The 25615-nt window shown below is 38.2% G+C and overlaps 1 protein-coding gene across 1 annotated transcript; it reads left to right on the top strand.

Annotated features, from left to right (window-relative positions):
* The first annotated feature begins 22186 nt into the window (after nt 1–22186).
* Nucleotides 22187–23460, top strand: LOC145090778 (putative membrane-associated kinase regulator 4). Its single transcript, XM_079028853.1, has one exon. It carries the CDS (start codon nt 22358–22360, stop codon nt 23297–23299), a length of 942 nt encoding a protein of 313 aa, XP_078884979.1. The 5' UTR covers nt 22187–22357; the 3' UTR covers nt 23300–23460.
* Nucleotides 23461–25615: the final 2155 nt, after the last annotated feature.

The following is a 25615-nucleotide window of genomic DNA, read 5'->3' as shown; positions in this document are numbered from 1 at the left end:
CAAACTTTACGTGTAGCTAACGAGATCTAGGCTCAAAACACTATAAACTAGGGTTTGAGACAAAGGGGCTCAACAATCAACCCATAGACTGATGCTTTATGATTCTCTAGGCCAAGATACACATAGATATGAAGTAGCAACTTCAGATCTGGGCTTCTAACTCGAAATGGTTCATAAACTTGTCCTGAAAGCCCCAAATCTCATGATAAAGGTTGATCTATATGCAAAAGAGGGAAGGTAGCGACTCATTACCTTCAAATGTTCTGGAATACCTCACAAACAATGGATCTACTGCCAATCCTTGAATCCCCAATGGGTGCCTTCTTCCTTCTTCCTTCAAATCACCCAAAATGGCAAGAAAGCTTGAATGAGCAACAATGGAGGCTTAGGGTTTTTGGTTCTGGACTATAGGGGCCGCAAATGAGCCCTAGGGAAGAGAATAAGGTGCTTAAATAGGGTACCAAGTCCCGAAATTAGGGTCTCCCAACCCAGACCAGACTCGCCGAGTCCACTTGCCGACTCGCCGAGTCGGTCACTTACTTTACACCTGGATCCCGCTCCGACTCGCCGAGTTCCTCCCTGGACTCGACGATTCAACCCTCTTTAACTTAGGGTTTTTCCTTTCCTTTCTTGACTTCTCTGATTTCGGGTGTTACAACTCTCCCCCACTTAAACTAAACTTCGTCCTCGAAGTTCTCTATGATCAACTGACTTGCAATCTGCCTCAACACCCTGCCTGGTGACTTTAACCCTTTTGTCCATCACTCCAGCCACTCACAGTGTTGGTCACTACTATTGGTACAAACTGAATTCTTCTCTTTTCCATAATTTCCTTAACGTTACTTCCTTCGACTGAAAATTCTGTTACCCCTCATCCGCCTACCGGATGCACTGAGACCACCCTAGTCCAACTAATCTGCCGATATCTGAGTTACCGGACTACCACCAGTCCCTACACCCCATCGCAATCTACTAGTTGCTTCTAGTGACTTCTGAAGATACTTCGATTATATATAACTGTTCTATCCACTCTGCCGCTCATACTGAAACGATGCTGCTGGAACCAGCTTGCTTATCTCCCATCTAATTACTCAACTCCTACTAACTCGAGCCTTCCATCCTGAAAGGAAAAACTACCTGCCTAGCTATCCTTACAGATCAATTATACTTGGCAGAAGGCTCAACTGATCCTGCTGAGAGGGACTTGCCATTTCCAAATCAACCAACTATACTGTCAGCACTTGCATTCCAACACACATACTAATACTGACCATCACACTGCAACTATCCGAAACACTGAGCTGCCTGCAACACTGAACTGCCTAAAACACTGAACTGCCTGAAACACTGAACTGACTGATACACTGAACTGCCTGAAACACTGAACTGCCTGAAACACTGAAATGCCTGAAACACTGAACTGCCATATGGCTGCTTCCCAAATATCTCGAGACCTTCCTGGTCTCCAATCATTCGTCGGTTATCTACAATACTGAGTTCCGACTCAACTGTGGAGTCAAAGGACTCCTCACTTAGTCGCTCCCACGACTTCTGAACGAAATCTTTCTCTGGAACTAGTTTCCACTAGTTATCCTGTTACTGCGGCTCTAACAACCTTCCGATCCACCGATTAGGTCCAAACGTCACATCCTGACATCATCAATTCCATGACTAACAACATGATGGCTCCCAGACTGACGGTAGCCCTTAACATAGCCGAACCCCAACGGTCCACTGCTACTCTGATCTCATAACTGTGGTGACGATCCGACTGTCGAATCGCCGACTTAACCATAACTGAACCATTTGGAAAATCCGAAATCTAACCCGGAATTCCCATATCTTCACTGCTGCACCCGAACTGGTGGGTACTACTATTTCCCCCGCGCCCAATAACGCGCTCATGCTATCTACTAACTGGACGATTGCTACGGCTACTTCCGCAGACTTACAACACTATACTACTATCTGACTGCTAATGAATGTTGCGGCTACCCCCCGCAGACCTACAACACTACTACTACTATCTGACTGCTAGTGAATGCTACGGCTACCCCCCGCAGACCTACAACACTACTACTACTATCTGACTGCTAGTGAATGCTACGGCTACCCCCGTAGACTTACAACACTACTACTACTATCTGACTGCTAGTGAATGCTACGGCTACCCCCGTAGACTTACAACACTACTACTACTATCTGACTGCTAGTGAATGCTACGACTACCCCCGTAGACTTACAACACTACTACTACTACTATCTGACTGCTAGTGAATGCTACGGCTACCCCCGTAGACTTACAACACTACTACTACTATCTGACTGCTAGTGAATGCTACGGCTACCCCCGCAGACTTACAACACTACTACTACTATCTGTCTGCTAGTGAATGCTACGGCTACCCCCGCAGACTTACAGCACTCTACTACTATCTAACTGCTAGTGAATGCTACGGCTACCCCCGCAGACTTACAACACTCTACTACTATCTAAGGACATCCTGACTATCCCTAGTCCTGCTAGTGATTCCTCATCCCGATTTCTCAAAACCAGCTCTCAGTCTTTGAATACTGCATCAACCTCGACATCTTATATCCTTGATATACTTAGCGCTTCGTCCAGGAATTCTTCGGATTGATTCCCAAACCAACCGTCTACTAATCCGGATACAAGAAGCTATTGTTGGGAAGTTTCCAAACTCCCAACTCCTGAATCTACACAATTCTGCATGCTGACTCTGTCACTGGCTACTAATACGAAAGCATCTCTTGCTAACCGTTCTCAGGATCCTCATTCCGACTCACTTGAGCCCTACAGGTGGTCCTCCAATCCTGGATTCCCAACCAGCTTCTAACCATCTCGATTACATGGACTAACTGTTGGGAAGGTCCTCGAACTCCCAATTCTGAACTTCTCAATCCATCAATCACTATGCTATTATCTTTTCTTCTCAGAGGTCGCGCACTCATTCTGGGTCTACGTGGCTCTTATCCTTGTATACTCGGAGGATTCTCCCCCACTTGGATTTGGCTAACTCCTTACTGCTCACTAGTCGAAAGGATTCCCAACCTTCCTTCCATTAAAAGGGCGATATGTTGTCCGCCAACATTTACCTCCGTCGGCGCTCCAACTAACTCTTACCAGATCTGCACCCTTCTTACTTTCTAACTGGGCACCCTTCGATCCTTAACCGTATTTGCTTTAGGGACTACATCCCGAGAACCAACGTTTGGGGTGCACATCCCCAACCCACTTCCTTACTGACCGCTAGCTACTCCACTAAAAACTCTGGATTATCATTACTGAGAATATAACTGATCATTAACCGACTAACACCTTCGCAAGTAGTAAGGCACTACTGCATCTTACACATACATGCTACAGTTACTGTATCCAAAGTAACCTGATCTAGAGGGGACGACCTCCAATTCACCATTCAATTCCAAGGTATGCAGATGGCATAAAACTTCGTAACAAATACCCAACACATATGCTTATTGACATCAATGCAACAACATAACAATAATATCATGAATAATATTTGACAGGGAGATAAAAGATACATACCTCCATCACTCAGCGCTGCTCGAATCCTTGCTAAAATCAACCGAAAAACTCGGCTCCGAGCCGTGGGCGCCCTTGCCCGACCCTGATGTCCGCTGGTAGTTCTCGAAGTCCCAGGGGCAGGAGCTGGCACCTGCCCTGTTGAATACAAACTCGGACAGCGGGCCTTCTTGTGGCCCCTCCGACTACAATGGAAACATATCGGGTCAAGTTCATGGGCGATGGTAACAGTACAATCTCTGCTAAAATGGTCAATCCGGCCGCACTTGAAACATCCAGCATCGCCTCCACTTCTACGCTTGCACGCACCCAGGTGCGTCCTACCGCACTTCCCATATCGACTGCAGATCTGATAGTCCTTCGTCCTCAAATCCGACCCCTTGGGCCTTTTACCCGCACCTGTGGCTACCTGAGTCCCATCCGTTTTCCTCTTCCTTTCCGATTCCCTGCCCGTCTCTCGCTCCTGCGTTACCTTGTCGACACCGCCCGTCGACTGAACAACAGCTGTCTGATCCTGGAGCTTCGCGATCAACCTATCAGTGATCCTCACGACCATGTCGGGCATATCCTCTCGAATGGCTCGCGAGACCTCCTCAACTATCCAATCATGATGAGGTCTCTCTTGGAGACAGGGTTCCCCACTCACTCCTGTCCCCTGATGGCAAAAACTAGAAATGGGATCTCCCTCCCTGATGGATCCCTGATCTCCATAAGCATCGGGCTCTAGACGAGCCCCATTCTGTCCTGAAACTATCCCGGCCTTAAAGGCCTCAAGATGACTGTCCATGAGCTCCACAATGGCCTCTCTAACCGAACCGAAAATCACCGGAGTCTGATCAATGATGTTGTGCATGATCTTTGCGGAAATGAAATCCCTCATCTAACCATCAAGCTGTCCAGCTCTAGAGCCTGAGCCAGATCCCTCCCCGATACCTGAACTGCTAACTGGTAACTCGCACAACGTCACCATGCTGAAAATATAACAATTCTTGTTCAATTTACACACTACTGCTGAGGGATCTCTCACACACTCTACTAGTTCCCTGGATTCATCTCAGCCTTCCTTGATTCGAGTACGGATCCTCTGCTTTCAGTAGTACGGGCCCATACTACCTTCCACATCTATCTGTACTTTCCTTAAGAACTGCCTCGACTCCACCAAGTCACTCTACTGCTACTGATCTCTGCTACTACCTTCCTAGGCTTGCCCTAGGGAACCTCTGACTCTACCCAAACAGTCCTCAGCTGCTGAAGGCCTCCTTGTAATGCCAATTAGCCACCACCTGAATACCATCACATGCAATGAGGCTCGGATAATCCTTCGAGTAAAAGTCTCGTCCCTACAACGGTTGGACTCAGACAAGAGTTGCGCAATAGGGCCAAATCCAGCACTCTGAGATTATTCAACCCTGATCACATGTGATGTGACGTATTCACCTAATGGCTAACTCCCATCACTCAGAGTCCCACAAAGCACAAAGCAAGCAGCATTCGGATAAAGGAAACATACTTAGGCAAAACTATTCTCATAACAAGAAACTGTACTAGCATACAATGCTAAGCTCATACTATCAGGCATAACCTACACAGGCTATCCTACTACTGTCTACTCAATACTAGCATGAAATTCTTATTAAGCTGAAACACATAAAGCAGGCACATAAGGCATCCTCATCGATCCTTAGTCCTGTACTAGCATGCTGTCCTACTGAGACTGAAGCTGAAACTAAAACTGAAACTGAAACTGATACTGATAATCATAACGTAACTTGTATGGATAATTTGGGAGTACTTACTTGAGCTCGGCTGATTGCATGCACCACACCCTTTTTCTCTTTTCAAGTTATTTACTTTCTAAATATTCTTTTTGCTTTTTCTAAAACTCTTTTCTTTTCTCAAACTCCTTTTTACAGTAAATTTCTTTCAAAAATGTTTTTCTTTTGAAAATCTTTTACCGTTTCCTTAGTTTGAGTCCAGACACGCTCTCAAGTATGTCCGAATCCCTCAAACCAAGGCTCTGATACCAACTTGTAACGACCCAAAAATCACGACTAAAAATTTCTTTAAAAACATTACTAAAACCATATTTATAAAAATTGTATCATAAGTCATAACATAATTTTTCGAGTACTAATTCAAAACATAATCTCATATCAGAGTCAAACATTCCCAGGCTAACTGACTATGGTGTGTGCATTGCAATCTTCCCGAGCTCCTCTTTTGAAAACTGAGTACCTGAAACCAAAACTGAAAACCATAAGCACGAAGCTTAGTGAGCTCCCCCAATCTACCACATACCATACAAACATATAAAGCACATACTGGGCCTTGCCCACTGCATCAGACCGAAGTCTGGACTAACTGGGGCCTTGCCCCCTGCATCGGACCGAAGTCCGGAAACTGACTGGGACCTTGTCCCCTGCATTGGATCGAAGTCCGGACTAACTGGGGCCTTGCCCCCTGCATCGGACCGAAGTCCGGAAACTGACTAGGACCTTGTCCCCTGCATCGGACCGAAGTCCGGACTAATTGGGGCCTTGCCCCCTGCATCGGATCGATGTCCGGAAACTGACTGGGACCTTGTCCCCTGCATCGGACCGAAGTCCGGAAACTGGCTAAACATCACATAACATAAACATATCAACTAGCATGAACACACATATACTGCATCGGGCCGTAGCCCGGAACACATAACACATAAATCCTGTCGGAGCCACGAAGGCATCAAACATACTAACTACTGCATCGGATCAAAATCCGGAAACTACTGCTAGCTAAACGGGTCGGCATTGTGGCCTTAGACCCGTTCCTACTAGAAGGAAACTCACCTGAACTGCTGAGCTCCGCCGATAATCCTTTGGCTGCTGATCGACAATCCCCTGAGCCGCTGCTCCTCCAGCTCTCCGAGCTACCAATATCAATATGACACTTAGTCTGACAGTCCTCTAAAAGTCAACTCTGGTCAAGGTCAAAATCCTGGTCAAAGTCAACCTTCCAGGTCAACCTTACTCGCCGAGTCCACCTAATGACTCGCCGAGTTCATATGCTCAGGGTCTTTCTATTCGCGACTCGACTCGTCGAGCCAGTCCATGACTCGTCGAGTCCAACTATTTTCGAGTCCTGACCTGTCCCACTCGCTGAGTCTCCACCCGACTCACTGATTCGAGTCTCAACTCGAAGGGTTTGGGGTTTCGCGACCTGACTCGCCGAGCCCAAGGCAATCTTCAACCAACTCGTTGAGTTGTTCTTCCAACTCGCCGAGTTCATGCCTAACTTCATCCGACTCGACGAGTTGTTCATCCTACTCGTCGAGTTCCTCCTCATCTTCATGCTACTCGCCGAGTCCACTCGAAGGACTCGCCGAGTCCATTCAGATCGACATACATGCAGAGCACTTTTGAGTCATGCATGGACTCCAAACTGTAGATCCACTCTTCTAAAGCCTATTCCTTACGTAAAGTGGCAAACTTTATGTGTAGCTAACGAGATCTAGGCTCAAAACACTATAAACTAGGGTTTGAGACAAAGGGGCTCAACAATTGTGACATCCCCAAAATCTCGGCCAGAAAAGACTGATTTTCATTTATGCTTTTAAATAACTTCAGAGTAAATCCTTTTGATTTGAAAGGGTTGCGGAATTTGTTCCCAAAACAAAACATGATAAAATAATATTTATCAAAGCATTTCGTCAAGAGATGCATTTTCATTATAAAATCAAAACTCGGGATGTCATGTTCCGATACAGACCATAAAGCATAAATGATAACATTACAAGTCATTCAACAAATATATACATATACAGACTTGTAAACAAAACAACTTGATGATTCAACCATCTTATGCCCTCGCGCCACTACCTGTAATACAAATAAAACTGAGTGGGTCAGGCTTGGGAGCCTGGTGAGCATATAGGGTTTTCAACCCACAATAAATAAGTTATATTTAATTTCACCAACCAATCACTATCCCGATTACCCATTCCCGTTATCCTCACTTTACGTCCCTAAAATAACATCTATCTCAAGGGACCTAATCTAGGATTTTCATCGGGACGGACATCACTGCGAAGGGGTTTCCTCAACATTAGATATCCTAAAGGCAACCATGAGGGGGATAGAGTACACCGGTGAACACATCGTTCACAACACCTACAGGTTATGAGCCTGCTAGCGTTCCACTGGACTGTCTAGAAAGAGTCTGTGGTCGTTATCCATACTCCGCTGAATAACTAGATCAACAACAACAACAACATTGAGGCCTCTCATCTGTTTATTACACACCAACTATTTACCCATGTTCTACCCAACATATTAGTAGATAAAATATATATTTTCATACATAGTTTAAAACATGTATATCATTTTCATTCAATACATATTCCACATAACAGATGAGGCATACCCACGTAACACGTATTTCATAGAAAGCAATTCAGATCTATGAGATGGAAGAGGGTGAACATACATTCACACACATAACAACAAATTCTACACATAAAACGTATTTCGTATAAAATACTTCATAATCATGCGTTAGAAGAAACTAACTACACACCCACACATATAAACAACAATATACTTAATACACTCGAACCATACTTGTATTATTATCGTGTTTATGAAAGGTAGTATACACTCACTTGATCAGAAGATGATCGGACAGCACTACGAGTTGCAGAAGTAGTAATCCTCAGCAGATCTGGAAGACCTCTACAAAAATCAAACTTCTCGCGGGCAGAGCTTCGGCTCGGGAACCGCACTTCTCGGGATCTTCGGGATCTCGGGACTTGCCTCGGGGATCGAGAATAATACCGGGGCTTCGGGGTATTTCTGGCACGCAAATCGATGCAAAACGGGAGAGAGAAGAGAAGAAATTAGCAAAATAGCCGGCTGCCCTCGCATCCTATTTATAGGTGGCTGGAGCCTCGGAGTACGCGGGGCGTACTGGCCTTCGAAGTCGTCACTACATGCGTCATCCGAAATGTCGACACTCTTCGGAGTACGCAGGGCGTACTCGCGTACGCGGGGCGTACGTCGGATTGGACTGGTGACTCCCCCTTCGGATAATGCCGGATTTTTCAATTAAAAATAAATACAATTTATTTATCAAACTTCGGAAATTCATATCTTCTTCATACGAACTCCGTTTTCAATGTTCTTTATATCCACGCGAAGGTGAGACTACGCTCTACAACTTTCGTTTAGACTCCGTCGGCTAATTTCGAATTTATTTTTATTATTTATTTTTAATAGGCCGGCACAGAAACTTTCGTTATAAATTCATAACTTCTTCGTTTGACGTCCGTTCTCGCCTAACTTTTTATCGTTTCGATACCAACAACGAGACCTTCGATCCTCGTTTAGAATGTTTCGGCTAAAAACCGCTCGATCTCAAATCGAGTATTTCAGCCTGCATACCGCTAAGTCGAAACTTCGATAAATCATAATTTTCTCATACGAAGTCAGATTTGGGCGTTCTATATATATTCGGAAACCTCGTTTCAACTACTACAACATTAACCAAAGATATTAAGTTCATTTTACACTTAAATTTTGACGCTTATTTTTATTCTTAATTAATCATACCACAAAATTAAGCAATTAAGCACAAAACACATAATACTCAAATAATACATTCTTATTATTTCAAAATGGGTTACAAAGGTTAACCTAGACTATTACATTGTTAAAAATGGCTAGCCCGGAAACACAGGCGTTACAATTCTCTCCACCTTAGAATGATTCCGTCCCCGGAATCACACATCAACAAACAAATGCGGATAGCGACCCATCATGTCACTCTCCGTCTCCCAGGTGAGATTCGGCCCATTTGTGTGTTTCCATTGGACAAGCACTAACCCAACCATCTTGCGTCGCAATTTCTTAGTCTTTCGGTCAACGATTGCCTCTGGTTCCTCAATCAACCTTTTGTACTCATCAATTCTCAATTCAGAAATCGGAATTATGTCGGGAACCTCTCCCGTGAACTTCCTCAAATAACACACATGAAAAGTGTTATGAATTCCATTCAGTTCTTCTCGTAGTTCGAGCTTGTAAGCTTGGTTCCCAATCCTCTGAAGAACTTTAAACGGTCCAATAAACCTTGGACTCAACTTTCCCCTTTTACCAAATCTTATAAGTCCCTTGCACGGCGAGACTTTAAGCAAAACCGAATCCCCAACCTCAAAAGTCATCGGTCTTCGCTTCTTGTCAGCATAGCTCTTTTGACGATCCTGAGCTGCTAACATTCTTTCCCTAATTATTTTCAACTTTTCAGCAGTTTGATGAACCAACTCCGGTCCCATAAACTGCTTTTCCCCAGCCTCAAGCCAACAAGACGGCGTACGACACTTTTGTCCATACATTGCTTGATAAGGTGTCATCTGAATGCTCGAGTGGAAACTATTATTATAGGAAAATTCTACCAATGGTAAATGTTCATCCCAATTACCTAGGAATTCCAAGGTACATGCTCTTAGCATATCTTCAAGCGTTTGTATCGTTCGTTCGCTCTGACTATCAGTCTGCGGATGGTAAGTTGTACTTAAACATAACTTGGTACCCATTTCCTCTTGTAGACTTTTCCAAAAACGTGAGGTGAAACGACTATCACGATCCGACACAATCGTTAACGGAACACCGTGAAGCCTCACAATTTCCTTCACGTAAGAATTCGCAAGCTTTTCCATAGACCATTTCTCATTGGCCGCTATGAAATGCGCACCCTTAGTGAATTGATCAACGACCACCCAAATCATGTCGTGACCACTCTTTGTTCTGGGCAGTTTAGTGACAAAATCCATAGCAATGTCTTCCCACTTACCCATAGGCACAGGCAAAGGTTTTAAACTCCCGTACGGTTTCTGATGTTGTGTCTTTACTCTCGCACAAGTCACACACTCAGCCACATACTTTGCAACATCAAGCTTCATTGTCGGCCACCAGTAGTAGTGTTTTAGGTCCCTATACATTTTAGTGCTACCGGGATGAATCGAGTACATGGTCTTGTGAGCTTCTTCCATCAGAAGATCTCTGACTCCTCCTGTCTTAGGTATCCAAATCCGATCTTGGAACTCCTTCAGTCCATGACTGTTTACACCGAACACCAACGTTTTGCCCAAACGTTCCTCCTTTCGGTCATTCTTTTCAGAAGCTTCCTCTTGAGCTTTCTTTATACTTTCCACAATGGTCGAGACAACTTCAATTCTCAACGCTCTTGGCCTTTTCCTTTCAAGATTGACTTTTCGACTGAGAGCATCAGCAACAACATTAGCTTTACCGGGGTGGTAAAGTATCTCACAGTCATAGTCTTTAAGTAATTCCAGCCAGCGTCGTTGCCTCATATTCAATTCCTTCTGATTAAAGAGATATTGGAGACTCTTATGATCAGTGAAAAGTTTGCACTTCGTGCCATAGAGGTAATGCCTCCATATTTTCAGAGCGAAAACTACCGCTGCCAACTCCAAATCATGAGTCGGGTGATTCTTTTCATGCTCTTTCAGCTGTCGAGACGCATATGCTATCACCTTTTCTCTTTGGGTCAAAACACAACCCAATCCATCCCCAAACGCATCGCTATAAACAGCAAAGTCTTCAACTCCATCGGGTAGAGAAAGTATCGGTGCCTCGCATAGCTTCTTCTTTAGCTTCTCGAATGCTTCCTTATGCTTATCACTCCAAGCATAAGTAGCTCCTTTGTGGGTCAAAGCTGACAATGGACTAGCAATCGAAGAAAAGCCTTGGATAAACCTTCGGTAATATCCAGCTAATCCCAAAAAGCTTCGAATCTCTGTGGGACTTTTCGGTTGTTCCCACTTCATTATAGCTTCAATCTTTGCTGGATCAACCATTATCCCTTCTTGGTTGACCACGTGACCCAAGAATTGGACTTCACGAATCCAAAAATCACATTTGGAGAACTTAGCATACAGTTTCTCTTTCTTCAAAACTTCCAACACTTCTCGCAAGTGTCTGCCATGCTCCTCTTGGCTTTTCGAGTAAATCAGAATGTCATCTATGAACACTATCACGGATTTATCAAGGAAAGGATTACAAACCCTATTCATTAAATCCATGAATGCTGCAGGAGCATTGGTTAGTCCAAACGACATAACCAAGAACTCGTAGTGTCCATATCTAGTTCTGAATGCAGTCTTCTCTATATCCTGCTCTCTTACTTTCAGCTGATGATATCCTGACCTTAGGTCGATCTTCGAGAAATAGCTCGAACCTTGCAATTGATCAAACAGGTCATCAATCCTTGGCAACGAATATCTATTCTTTATTGTTGCCTTGTTCAGCTCTCTATAATCAATGCACATTCTCATACTTCCATCCTTCTTCTTTACAAATAACACCGGAGCTCCCCAGGGTGATGAACTAGGTCTAATGAAACCTTTGTCCAATAACTCCTGAAGTTGCATCATTAGCTCCTTCATCTCTGTCGGTGCTAATCGATAAGGTGCTTTCGCAATTGGCGTTGTTCCTGGCAACAAGTCAATACGGAATTCGACTTGTCGATCAGGCGGTAATCCAGGAAGATCTTCGGGAAATACTTCCGGATAATCACACACAACTGGAATATTCTGCATCACCTTCTTTTCCTTCTTAGCATCAATCATGAATGCTAGATATGATGTACACCCCTTGGTCAAACATTTTCTGGCTTTCATCAATGAAATGATTCCAGAATTCACTCTGCGTTTGTCCCCATAGACCATAAACGAATCTTTCCCAGGCGGGTTTACTTTGACTATTTTCTTCTTGCATAAAATTTCGGCGTCATTGGCGCTAAGCCAATCCATTCCCAAAACGATGTCGAAACCATTAAGTTCGATAGGCAATAATTCCTCGTGGAACTTATTCCCATTCAAGTCAATTAAGATGTTTTTCATGCGATAGCTAACAGGTACAAACTTGCCACTAGCAACTTCGACTAATAAAGCATCATCTAGTCTAACAACAGGCAAAGCTAGCTTTCTACCAAATTCATGCGATATAAAGGAGTAGTTGGCTCCAGAATCAAATAAAATTTGGGCAGGCAATTCGTTAACGAGAAAGGTACCTGAAGCGACATTAGCTTCATCTTTAGCAGCTTCCAGTGTCATCTGGAATGCTCTCGCCTTTGGCTTTAGTGGAATGTGGGGTCTAGCTGCCTCTTTCTTCTTCGGGCAGTCCCTCGACATGTGTCCCTCCTCACCACAACCATAGCAAACTTTCTTAGTGAGGGTACATTCATTGGCATAGTGCCCTGGCTTTCCACACTTGTAGCAGGTGTTCGCCACCTCACATCTTCCATGATGCTTCTTCTTACATTTGTCGCACCATTTCGCTTCACCTCCACTTCCCCTCGAACCAGACTTCGAGAACTTGTTTTTCTTGTTGGACCCTGAAGTTCCATCGAACTTCCTCTTTTCACCAACATCTATCCTTTCCAGACCCTTTTCCTTCTGCTGGGCCTCCACATTCTTAGCTGCATGAACAGCCGTTTTCAGAGTAGTTGCCATCTTGACTGTCGGACTAAAGTCGGCAGGCAGTCCATTAGCAAACCTCTCAATCTTGGAGAGTTCCGTTGGCACTAGGTACGGAAACAACTTCATTTTCTCAGTAAATGCAGTAGCATAGTCGTCTATGCTCATCTTTCCCTTCTTCAAGTTTTGGAACTCATTGTTCAGATCAATCAGATCTATCTCTGAACAATACTGCACCCTTAGTTGCTCCAAGAACTCCTCCCATGACATTTTCAGGGCTTCTCCTCGTGGCATAGTATCTGCCAACAACTTCCACCAACTCAAGACTCCAGTCTTCAGTTGTCTGACTGCAAAGACAGTCTTCTTTTTGTTGCTACAGTCGCAACTTTCAAATACCATCTCCATCTCGGAGATCCAATCCATTATCTCAACAGGCTTTGGGCTTCCAGAAAGACTTGGCGGCTTGGCGCCCAAGAAGTTCTTGTACATTCGCCCATCCTTGTTGTTTCTCCTTTCCGGATCGTTCCTTCGTTCTCCTTGAGTCCCAACTTGACTCATAATGCGACTATTGTTCCCTTCCTCCGATTGCTCGGGAATCAATTCCGGTTCCTCAATAGGTATGATAGGTTCATCCCTATTATCACGCAACATCTGTCGCATCTCCTCCCTTTGTTCGGCTAGCATAGCCCGAATCATGGTTTGCACCGCAGCCATTGTTATTGGTTCTGGTGTTGCTGCTACAACAGGTATTTGCTCAATCACTGGCGGTTGATTCCTATTTTCATCCGCGTTTCCAACGCCACTCCTCGTTCTCACCATGTTTGATCTACACACCGAATAAGGTGAAATTAGATCCTCATTCACGATAGATATTCAGATCATCCTTATTACTCTGAAACGTTTACATGCTAGTTCTAATACCGTATACACACGCTTAGAATCCTACACACATAAGGTTTCCAGATCCGGTCGGCAACAGACCGTAGATCCGAACAATTAATATCATATATGGCAACATATAACATTTAGCACATAAAAGCATTTTAGGCAGCTTTCCTAAAATAACTAGTGCTCGTGTCTAAAATCCAACAGACACACAACTCAAAATTCCACTTAGCATTCTAAGTTTAAGTCTAGAAATACCACAAATTCCTACTTCGCTTAAACTAATGCTCTGATACCAACTGTGACATCCCCAAAATCTCGGCCAGAAAAGACCGATTTTCATTTATGCTTTTAAATAACTTCAGAGTAAATCCTTTTGATTTGAAAGGGTTGCGGAATTTGTTCCCAAAACAAAACATGATAAAATAATATTTATCAAAGCATTTCATCAAGAGATGCATTTTCATTATAAAATCAAAACTCGGGATGTCATGTTCCGATACAGACCATAAAGCATAAACGATAACATTACAAGTCATTCAACAAATATATACATATACAGACTTGTAAACAAAACAACTTGATGATTCAACCATCTTATGCCCTCGCGCCACTACCTGTAATACAAATAAAACTGAGTGGGTCAGGCTTGGGAGCCTGGTGAGCATATAGGGTTTTCAACCCACAATAAATAAGTTATATTTAATTTCACCAACCAATCACTATCCCGACTACCCATTCCCGTTATCCTCACTTTACGTCCCTAAAATAACATCTATCTCAAGGGACCTAATCTAGGATTTTCATCGGGACGGACATCACTGCGAAGGGGTTTCCTCAACATTAGATATCCTAAAGGCAACCATGAGGGGGATAGAGTACACCGGTGAACACATCGTTCACAACACCTACAAGTTATGAACCTGCGAGCGTTCCACTAGACTGTCTAGAAAGAGTCCGTGGTCGTTATCCATACTCCGCTGAATAACTAGATCAACAACAACAACATCGAGGCCTCTCATCTGTTTAATACACACCAACTATCTACCCATGTTCTACCCAACATATTAGTAGATAAAATATATATTTTCATACATAGTTTAAAACATGTATATCATTTTCATTCAATACATATTCCACATAACAGATGAGGCATACCCACGTAACACGTATTTCATAGAAAGCAATTCAGATCTATGAGATGGAAGAGGGTGAACATACATTCACACACATAACAACAAATTCTACACATAAAACGTATTTCGTATAAAATACTTCATAATCATGCGTTAGAAGAAACTAACTACACACCCACACATATAAACAACAATATACTTAATACACTCGAACCATACTTGTATTATTATCGTGTTTATGAAAGGTAGTATACACTCACTTGATCAGAAGATGATCGGACAGCACTACGAGTTGCAGAAGTAGTAATCCTCAGCAGATCTGGAAGATCTCTACAAAAATCAAACTTCTCGCGGGCAGAGCTTTGGCTCGGGAACCGCACTTCTCGGGATCTTCGGGATCTCGGGACTTGCCTCGGGGCTCGAGAATAATACCGGGGCTTCGGGGTATTTCTGGCACGCAAATCGATGCAAAACGGGAGAGAGAAGAGAAGAAATTAGCAAAATAGCCGGCTGCCCTCGCATCCTATTTATAGGTGGCTGGAGCCTCGGAGTACGCGGGGCGTACTGGCCTCCGAAGTCGTCACTACATGCGTCATCCAAAATGTCGACACTCTTCGGAGTACGCGGGGCGTACGTCGGATCGGACTGGTGACTCCCCCTTCGGATAATGCCGGATTTTTCAATTAAAAATAAATACAATTTATTTATCAAACTTCGGAAATTCATATCTTCTTCATACGAACTCCATTTTCGACGTTCTTTATATCCACGCGAAGGTGAGACTGCGCTCTACAACTTTCGTTTAGACTCCGTCGGCTAATTTCGACTTTATTTTTATTATTTATTTTTAATAGGCCGGGACAGAAACTTTCGTTATAAATTCATAACTTCTTCGTTTGACGTCCGTTCTCGCCTAACTTTTTATTGCTTCGATACCAACAACGAGACCTTCGATCCTCGTTTAGAATGCTTTGGCTAAAAACCGCTCGATCTCAAATCGAGTATTTCAGGCTGCATACCGCTAAGTCGAAACTTCGATAAATCATAACTTTCTCATACGAAGTCAGATTTGGGCGTTCTATATATATTCGGAAACCTCGTTTCAACTACTACAACATTAACCAAAGATATTAAGTTCATTTTACACTTAAATTTTGACGCTTATTTTTATTCTTAATTAATCAGACCACAAAATTAAGCAATTAAGCACAAAACACGTAATACTCAAATAATACATTCTTATTATTTCAAAATGGGTTACAAAGGTTAACCTAGACTATTACATTGCTAAAAATGGCAAGCCCGGGAACACATGCGTTACAACAATCAACCCATAGACTGATGCTTTATGATTCTCTAGGCCAAGATACACATAGATCTGAAGTAGCAACTTCAGATCTAGGTTTCTAACTCGAAATGGTTCATAAACTTGTCCTAAAAGCCCCAAATCTCATGATAAAGGTTGATCTATATGCAAAAGAGGGAAGGTAGCGACTCATTACCTTTAAATATTCTGGAAGATCTCACAAACTCTGGATCTACTGCCAATCCTTGAATCCCCAATGGGTTCCTTCTTCCTTCTTCCTTCAAATCACCAAAAATGGCAAGAAAGCTTGAATGAGCAACAATGGAGGCTTAGGGTTTCTGGTTCTGGACTATAGGGGCCGCAAATGAGCGCTAGGGAAGAGAATAAGGTGCTTAAATAGGGTACCAAGTCCCGAAATTAGGGTTTCCCAACCCAGACCAGACTCGCCGAGTCCACTTGCCGACTCGCCGAGTCGGTCACTTACTTTACACCCGGATCCCGCTCCGACTCGCCGAGTTCCTCCCTGGACTCGACGAGTCAACCCTCTTTAACTTAGGGTTTTTCCTTTCCTTTCTTGACCTCTCTGATTTCGGGTGTTACATTGTGGAGTCGAGATGTTAGTTTAGAGGACGTGAAGAGAAAACGTGGGCAGGCATTGATCAGGAAGGAGACCAAAAGATGATGACTAAACACATCTAACAACATATATTAATATTAAAACGTTTTGTGGCAAAAATGATATTACCCAAAGCCAAAATGAGGTAAACTGCTAAGCTTCAAAAATTATGTTGCCAAAGTAAAATCCAGTAAAATTATATTGTTCCTTAAACTATATATATATATATATATATATATATATATATATATATATATATATATATATATATATATATATAGGGTTAAGTTCAAATGAGAACACTATTTAATGTGAGAACGTGAGAACACTACTTTATGTTACTATTCTACTATGAATTTTGTATATACAACGATATGGTATTATTCATCAACAAATATACGAACAATCACACATTAAGATTCACATTAAAATTTTGTATGTACAACTTTATGACATTATTCATCACCGAATATATGAACAATCACATATTTAACATTCACATTAGAATTTACTAAATTACTATATATATATATATATATATATATATATATATATATATATATATATATATAAATTTTATAGTAGAATAGCAATATAAAATTGAATATATTCATATTATAATTACTAAAATACTATATATATATATTAAATTCATAGTATAATAGTAACATAAAGTAGTGTTCTAACATTCTCACATTAAATAGTGTTCTCATTTGAAATTAACCATATATATATATATATATATATATATATATATATATATATATATATATATATATATATATATATATATCCGGTAAGAATTTTTTTTTGGTATTGAATATATTCATATTATAATTACAACAATATTATATATATTAAATTCATAATAGAATAGTAACATAAAGTAGTGTTCTCACGTTCTCACATTATATAGTTTTCTCATTTGAACTTATATATATATATATATATATATATATATATATATATATATATATATATATATCCGATAAAAAAATTTTGGTAGGAAGGTAAGAAATTTTTTTTCGACTTATTTTTCTGGCGAACAAAACAAATGAATTAGTAGATGAATCAATAATAACATGATTCAACAAAAAAAAATCCCGAAAAAACATTTTGATGATTCATTTTTATGACGATTTTGTTGATATTTATTAAAATTGTCATAAAAATGAATTTTTTTCTTGATTTACCTAAAAATAAATCATGAAGGTGTTTTTTTAGGAATTTTTTCTTGTGAATCATCTTACTTTTGAATTATCTAATGATTCATTTCATTTTGTTGCTAAGAAAATATGCATATAAAAAATTATATATATATATATATATATATATATATATATATATATATATATATATATATATATATATATATATATAATTGAATTTTATATCAAGTTAAATACTATTACAATATTATTTAAATTTAAAATTTAGTATTTACTCAAATTACTTTTTTACGCCAAATTTGATTTTAATTTATTTCAACTTTACACCAAATTTTATGTAATAAGATGTACGTGTTCTTCTCAAAATATATTATAAGATCCATTAGTTTTTTCAATCAATTATATTGTTAAATAAATTGTTGAGATCATTATTTATATAATTTATATGCGTACTATTAAGTAGAATTGCTTTAGTTAGGATCATATACCAAGGCTTAGCATCTTAATTTCGTATATAGATATTCATACATAGTTTTGTATTTTCCAAACAATAAAATCCTCATGGATATTTCATAACCATACTTCCTCATTTCTAATGATCATCCTAGTTAGAATTTCATCGGAGAAAATCTACAACACAATGAGAATTATGATGACTAAAAAAGCAAGATGGTAAATGCACTCTTCATTGATGGTAAAATATCAATGGAAATGATTCACCCAATCTAACCAAAACTTCATAATGGTATATATAATAGAGGGAAACCTAGGAGTGGGTTGTTGTTAAGGATTTGTCTTGATGTCATTAAATTCTTCATTAAGACCCATCGTGCATCACCGAGTTTACCTTCTCACTTTGCTAGTCAGTAGTCACCATAATTCCTCACATAGTAAGTGTTATCCAACGAAATTACAGACCAATATAATCAACAGAAGTGACAAAGAAGTGACAAAGTACATATGCATATTTATATCCAAAACAAAGATTATGAGCTTTGATATCAGAGAGTAAGTCTCATCTATAACATATGTTTAAAGTAGTTTAGAAATAAATTAAATTTATGGTTAAAAAACAATGTACTTAATAATATAATTTATAGAAAATAGCTAACAGATTTTATAATGTATTTGGAGCAACCTATATATATATATATATATATATATATATATATATATATATATATATATATATATATATATATATATATATATATATATATATATATATATATATATATATATGTCAGTAAACAAAAAAATGATGTAAGATGTAAAATAAATTAAAATCAAATTTTGTGTAAAAAATGATTTGTTTAAAATACAATACTAGACTTTAAACTAGAATAATATTTTCAATTGTATTTAATTTTAGACAAAGTTTTATTTTTAAGATATTATATTATATTATTATTATCAAGGTGTTAAATTAAATTTAAAAAAAAAATCAAATATGAATTAAATGGTTAAAAACGAAAGCTGAAGGTCCATTTTGAAATTAATGAAATAAATTATATATGTTTGGTGGGACCAAAATATAAAAACCTCATTTTTTTACTTATCATTTTAAAACAATCTTATTTTTATGCTAAGAGGTATGGAGAGGGTAAATCAAGCGTGAGTTGTAGTGTTTGTTTTTTGTCTGCAGATCTGTGTGGGTTTTTCTGTCTGCCCCGTGCAGACATTAGCTTTCGCAGATTGTTTTATTTTTTTTTTGAAAACTGCAGACCTAAAAATGTCTGTGCGCCCTCTTCTTGGCGCAGATGTGGACCAAAGTCTTCTAATATCTCCAGACATCTTCTAGCCTAAAAAAACATATATATCTTTAATTTTTTCAAGTTTTTTTTATTAATTTTTATTTTTTCCAACTTTATTAGTTATAAACAATTTGAAAAAAAATTACAAAACTTAAACAAAAACGTTCGACGGTACTAACATGATATTTTTGACAAATTTATAAATAAAAAATTATTACAATAATAGTCGTTGAAGTTGTTTATATAAATATGAAAAAAAATATATTCTTATATATATTTTTTTTTGCCAAATTTTGCACAATATTATTTAATACAGTATCGTCAATTTCTCGAGAAAATATTTATAGTACGTTTTTAATGGATTTAATTAAAAAAATCGAAGTATATTTTCATCCATTTATGTATCAAATCCTTTGATAATTAATTATAATGTTTAGTTATAATTTTGCAACCACAGTTGTTGGTTTTTATCAAATGTATACGTTAATTCATACCATTTTTATTTTTATTTTTTATATAATAATACATAAAAGTTGATCTAGATTCGTTAATTATTTATTACAAAGTCATAAAAATATTTAAAAAATCACTTTGAAGTTTAAAAAAACCAGTTTATTTAGATTTCAGTTTATTTTATTAGCCCATAGATGTTAAAAAAACAAACAGTCTTCTTTTTTTAGACTGCAGACGTTTGGTCCACCTCTTCTATTGCAGAAGTCTACAGATGTGGTCCGCAGACTACAGACATTTTGCCTCAGAAAAAACAAACAGCACCTAACTTACTAACTTACTAGTGAACATCATCACAAAGATTGATGGGTTGGTTGTGGAATGGGGCGGAGTGATAGAGGAGACAGACGAAGAAGCACAAAATGACCGGTTGAAGCTTTTGACCTTTTCTTTGATGGGAGTTGGACATAAAAAGAAATAATTTTTTTCAAATTAAAAAAATTAAAAGATAAATAAAATAGAGTGGTAATCATTTCTAAAGGTTAGTGGTTTGATAGTGAGTTTGTAGTGGAGTTGATGTTGCGCTCATGACTTGATAACACTTTTTAAATGAGTTGAGTGTGAGCATTCCCTGTAATGTTTTAAAAACCAGTTTTTTAGTTGAACCGGTATGGTGACCGGTTATCGGTTTAACCGGCTCGATCGTCGGGTGAACCGGTTTATATATTTTTCATGTTTTTAACTTTTTTTTTTTGTATTTTCCTACACATACATACATATATAAATCATGAATTTGATGTTTACAAGTTCAAACATTAAAAATACACATAAAAATAAATTGTAGATGAATCCAAATACACTAAAATAACGCATAACCATAAGTTTTAGTGTTTTACATTAATCTATATGCGTTAAAAAGAAAAATAAAGTATAATACCGAAATAAAATATAGTTTTAGATGAATATAAACACATTAAAAAACTTTATAATATTTGTCATATGTTTTTATTTAGAGAAAACTAAATAGATTTGAAAAAAAAAATCACCAAAGTTTATTATGTAAATGGTTCTTTTTCATTGTTTTATTCGGTTTAACCGGTTTATTTTGATCGGTTCAACTGGTTTTTCCAAAAATCGGTCGGTTCAATCCGGTTCAGAAATCAATGTAAAACCGGTGATAGTTTAACCGCTTCCTCCTCCGGTTCCTGATTCAAACCGATTTTTAAAACACTGATTCCCTGTAACCTTACAAAAAATTTCGCAAAAACCCTTACTTTTACCAAAAAAAAAAAAAAAAAAAAAAAAAAAAAAAAAAAAAAAACTTGTTTTTGTTAATAGCGAAATTTTTTATTTAATTCCAATCAAAGTTGAATGCAAGAGAAATTGACAAAATAGACGGTTGAAAAACAAAGCAGGAATCCAGTAAAAAGTTGGCAAAAGCATTATGAGATTGTTGGCCTCCTCGTCTTTTCTTTATTCATATTAATATTCATATAATAATTTTAATATAATAATATGATCAATTGCCACTCACCACCTCATTATTTCACATCCTCACTTCACTCGTACCACAAAACCAGGTTTTGAGCAATGGGATGGTTTCCAATTTTGTGTTTACCAACGCATGCTTTTTTATATTATTATATACATTTTTTTCATCAGCCATCATTTAAGTATTATTTGAACATATATTTATATGCTTTTCCTAGTGATATTTGTACATCTTTGTAATAATATGATATATGTATATTGGATACTTAGTGTATAATGATTATGCATTGTTTATAAGTGTAATTTCAAATAGTACTGATCAAAGAAAAATGGAGTAAATATAATAATCCATCTATTTAAATATTCATATCAAAGATGCAGTTTTGACGTGTCTATATATGAAGGTAACCAGTCCTATATAATAGCTTCGTCACCATTTGTCATCTATAATACCCTCTCTAAATACTAAAGCACCCTCTTGAACACCACATCGTCTAGCCTAATTTCCTAACGATGGCTGTCGATTCGGTTTTAGGGTCAATTTGCTACGATGATGTCGAAAAGGAAGAAGAACAAGAAGAATACATAGATATGGAAGTAAGTTCGTACAAAACTCTTAATCTTTTCTGTCACACGAATCCAAGCGAGTTCGAGTTCCAGATGTTTTCAAGCTCATCAGATAGAGAATTAACCACGACTTCTCCAGCTGATGAGCTTTTCTACAAAGGAAAACTCCTCCCTCTTCATCTCCCACCACGCTTGCAAATGGTGGAAAAGCTCCTACAAGATAAAAGCATGGACACTTTCGACGAGTTCTTCAGCACCCCATTAGACACTAGCCCCTACGCTACACCTATCGCAAACACCCCATTCCGATCATGCAATGTTTCACCTACGGAATCTTGTCAGGTCAGTAGGGAACTCAATCCAGAAGACTACTTTCTTGATGATCATAGTACAGCTGAAAACCCTAAAAAATCTTGGACCAGAAAGCTTACGTTGACAAAGCAATCTTCTATTGGGTTGAAACTAAAGGCGTCGAGAGATTATCTAAGGTCTTTCTTCGGTAAACCGAGTGCGGAAGAATCCAGAAACAAAGTTCCAAGAACCAGCGGGAAGAAGAAAGAAAAGGGTGATGGACATCGTCATCGAAGATCATTCTCTTATGCGATCAAGAGATTTTCCACGACAAACACTTCATCCGGGACTTCATCGTTTTCAAGTTCGAGTGATTCTAACAGCTCTAATCTTGAGTTTCGGGTTCACCAACAAAGAAGCATCAACACAGGTTCTGATATTGAAAACCAGATACAAAGTGCGATTGCTCATTGCAAAAGGTCATCACAACAGCAATTACATTCAAGGAAAACCGTAAGTGACATGGGTTTTTGCTCTTTAGCAGCTTCAAGAATAGTGTGTGATGATAAAGAAAGACAAGTACTTTGTAGGGGTTGATACATAAATTTGCAAAATTTTGTGTTGTTTGTGCAAGGATTCAAACTTGAAGGGTGTCTTGTACTGTATAACAGGTTATTGACTTCTTTGAGTGACTGATATTACAACGTAACCCCCATCCATCGTATCTAATCAAATCTATAACCAAACGTATATTATCAGTATCGGTCTTTGTATCTTTTATTCCCACCACTTGCTATCCATCGGTTAAGAAACTTTTGTCCAACAGCTAACATTCTTAACCACCGTTATATTTAAAAGTTTTGATTTACAGTGTTAAAACTTAAAATATTCATATCTAGATATTAATGATTAAATAACCAAGAGTTCAAGATCTGTGTTCAATTCACGGGTTGAGGACTTGTCCATTGAAAATATTTGGTCCCATCTATGACCACCGGGGTGCTACACTGGACTGGTCCTGGTCTAGGAAAAAGCGTGGTCAAGTGCTTTTAACTTTTAACGACTTTGTTTGTGATGCATCAACATTCAAGTAATGGAGCCCATTAATTGTATCCATAATGCATTTAAGTTTATTAAATTTATGTATTTAAGTTCTTTTAAGAAGGAATAAATCAATTATCCCAAAAAAAATGTTGAGCTTTTTTAGGGAGAGAAAAAATGAAAGAATGAATTATTCAGAAAAGAACATTTTCAGTTACTCTTCCTTACCCGGTCAGATGTGATATGATTGAGAGGGAAATGGAAATGAAAGAATAAATTAGGCAAAATTTACTATTATTCCCCTTAAAATGTATTGTATGTTACAACCACAGAACATAAATTTTCTTCAAACTTGGGAACAGAGGTTATACAACTAATTAATTCTTTTAGGCTTCCTTTCATTTTCTTTTCTTCCCTTTCTTTAATTTCAAAACTCAAGATGATGGCGTTAAAGAAAAAAGGAGTTGACTGTAGTTTGTGTTTTAAGCTTTGACTATAGGTTAATGCACTTGGTTCAAATCCAGTCTTTTTCTTACTTCTTAAAAAGATTGACTACAAAAAAAAAAATAAATAAATAAATATTAAAAAAAAAAAAAAAAGTATACTTTTTGGGTCATTTTTCGATGTTGTATCATAAATTTTATCATATTGGATGATATCTACTCCACATGCCACCTACATTGAATTATTTATGTAAATTTTAAATTTGATTTTTTTATTTTCCAAAAATTTTACTTAAATTTTAGTGAAGTCCTCATGGTCATTCAACTAATGCCATTTTACGGATAAATAAATAAACGGTCTACAGAGATAAAAATTTTATTGTATATATTTCTAAATATAAGGTTAGTATCATGGTTCTAGAAAACGCGTCATGGCGCACCTCAAGACATGTCATGGCACGAGGCATGGTGTAGCCGTTACAAAAACGTCCAAGGCGGGTTTGTTAAGCGTGGCGCCCAAATAACGTGTCAAGGCGTGCCTTATCGCGATATGGCGCGAGTTTTTTTTTTTTGTTTTTTTTTATCAAACCTAAAATAATTAAGTTTTTGTTAACTTTTTATATTAAATACTAATATAACACTTCTAAAAACTTGATATACTTGATAAAAATCAATAATTATATGATTTATCTCTATTAATATATATAAAATAGTCACGTCTTGAAAAACGTCATGGCTCGCCAAGGCTTGTCATGGCTTAACTTTTACATTGCCGTCAAGTCACGTCTCACGTTATTTAGAACCTTGGTTAGTATTGCTTATGATCGACCTAAAATTTGAAAGTTTCCCCAAGATTTTTACACCTTTTATATGCATAGCATATTGTCCTTTGAACTCTCTTTCTTCCGATTTTATACAGTATGTTATATATTAGATAATTAGTTACTATTAACTATGAAATGTATATATCAAAAGACTTATATATTTTATTTCAAAATAAAGATGCATGTGTGTCTCTTAACAACATTTTAAGGACACCTGGTAATTTTAAAAGACAGTATAAAATAAAGTTTCACTCTAAAAGCAGAAAAAGGGATTCAAAATCCAGACAAAAACCCTTATAATTATGCTTTAATTTAGTTATTTTAATCATTGGGTGACCCAAAATCTTAAACTAAGTAGAGATGTCATCCACCATCACCTATTTTGCTTAGTACTATGTGACAAAAGGTTCGCCTATAAATTGTAAGTTCACATCTCTTAAAAATATGCATAAACAGTTTTATTTGTCGTTAAAAGAAATTAGCCAATTTAAATAAAAATCATTGAGTTTGAAACTTTTTTTGTTTAACCATGGATTTTTTTCTGCTTTATCAATTTAACCATTGACAGTTTGTTATTTTTCAAATTCACTAAATAAATTTCAACA

The sequence above is a fragment of the Lactuca serriola genome, chromosome 2 (genome assembly GCF_051521515.1).
Source record: "Lactuca serriola cultivar US96UC23 chromosome 2, Lser_US96UC23_V15, whole genome shotgun sequence".
Taxonomy (NCBI): domain Eukaryota; kingdom Viridiplantae; phylum Streptophyta; class Magnoliopsida; order Asterales; family Asteraceae; genus Lactuca; species Lactuca serriola.
Note: the sequence above shows the minus strand (reverse complement) of the source record. Positions and strands in the feature narration are given on the sequence as shown.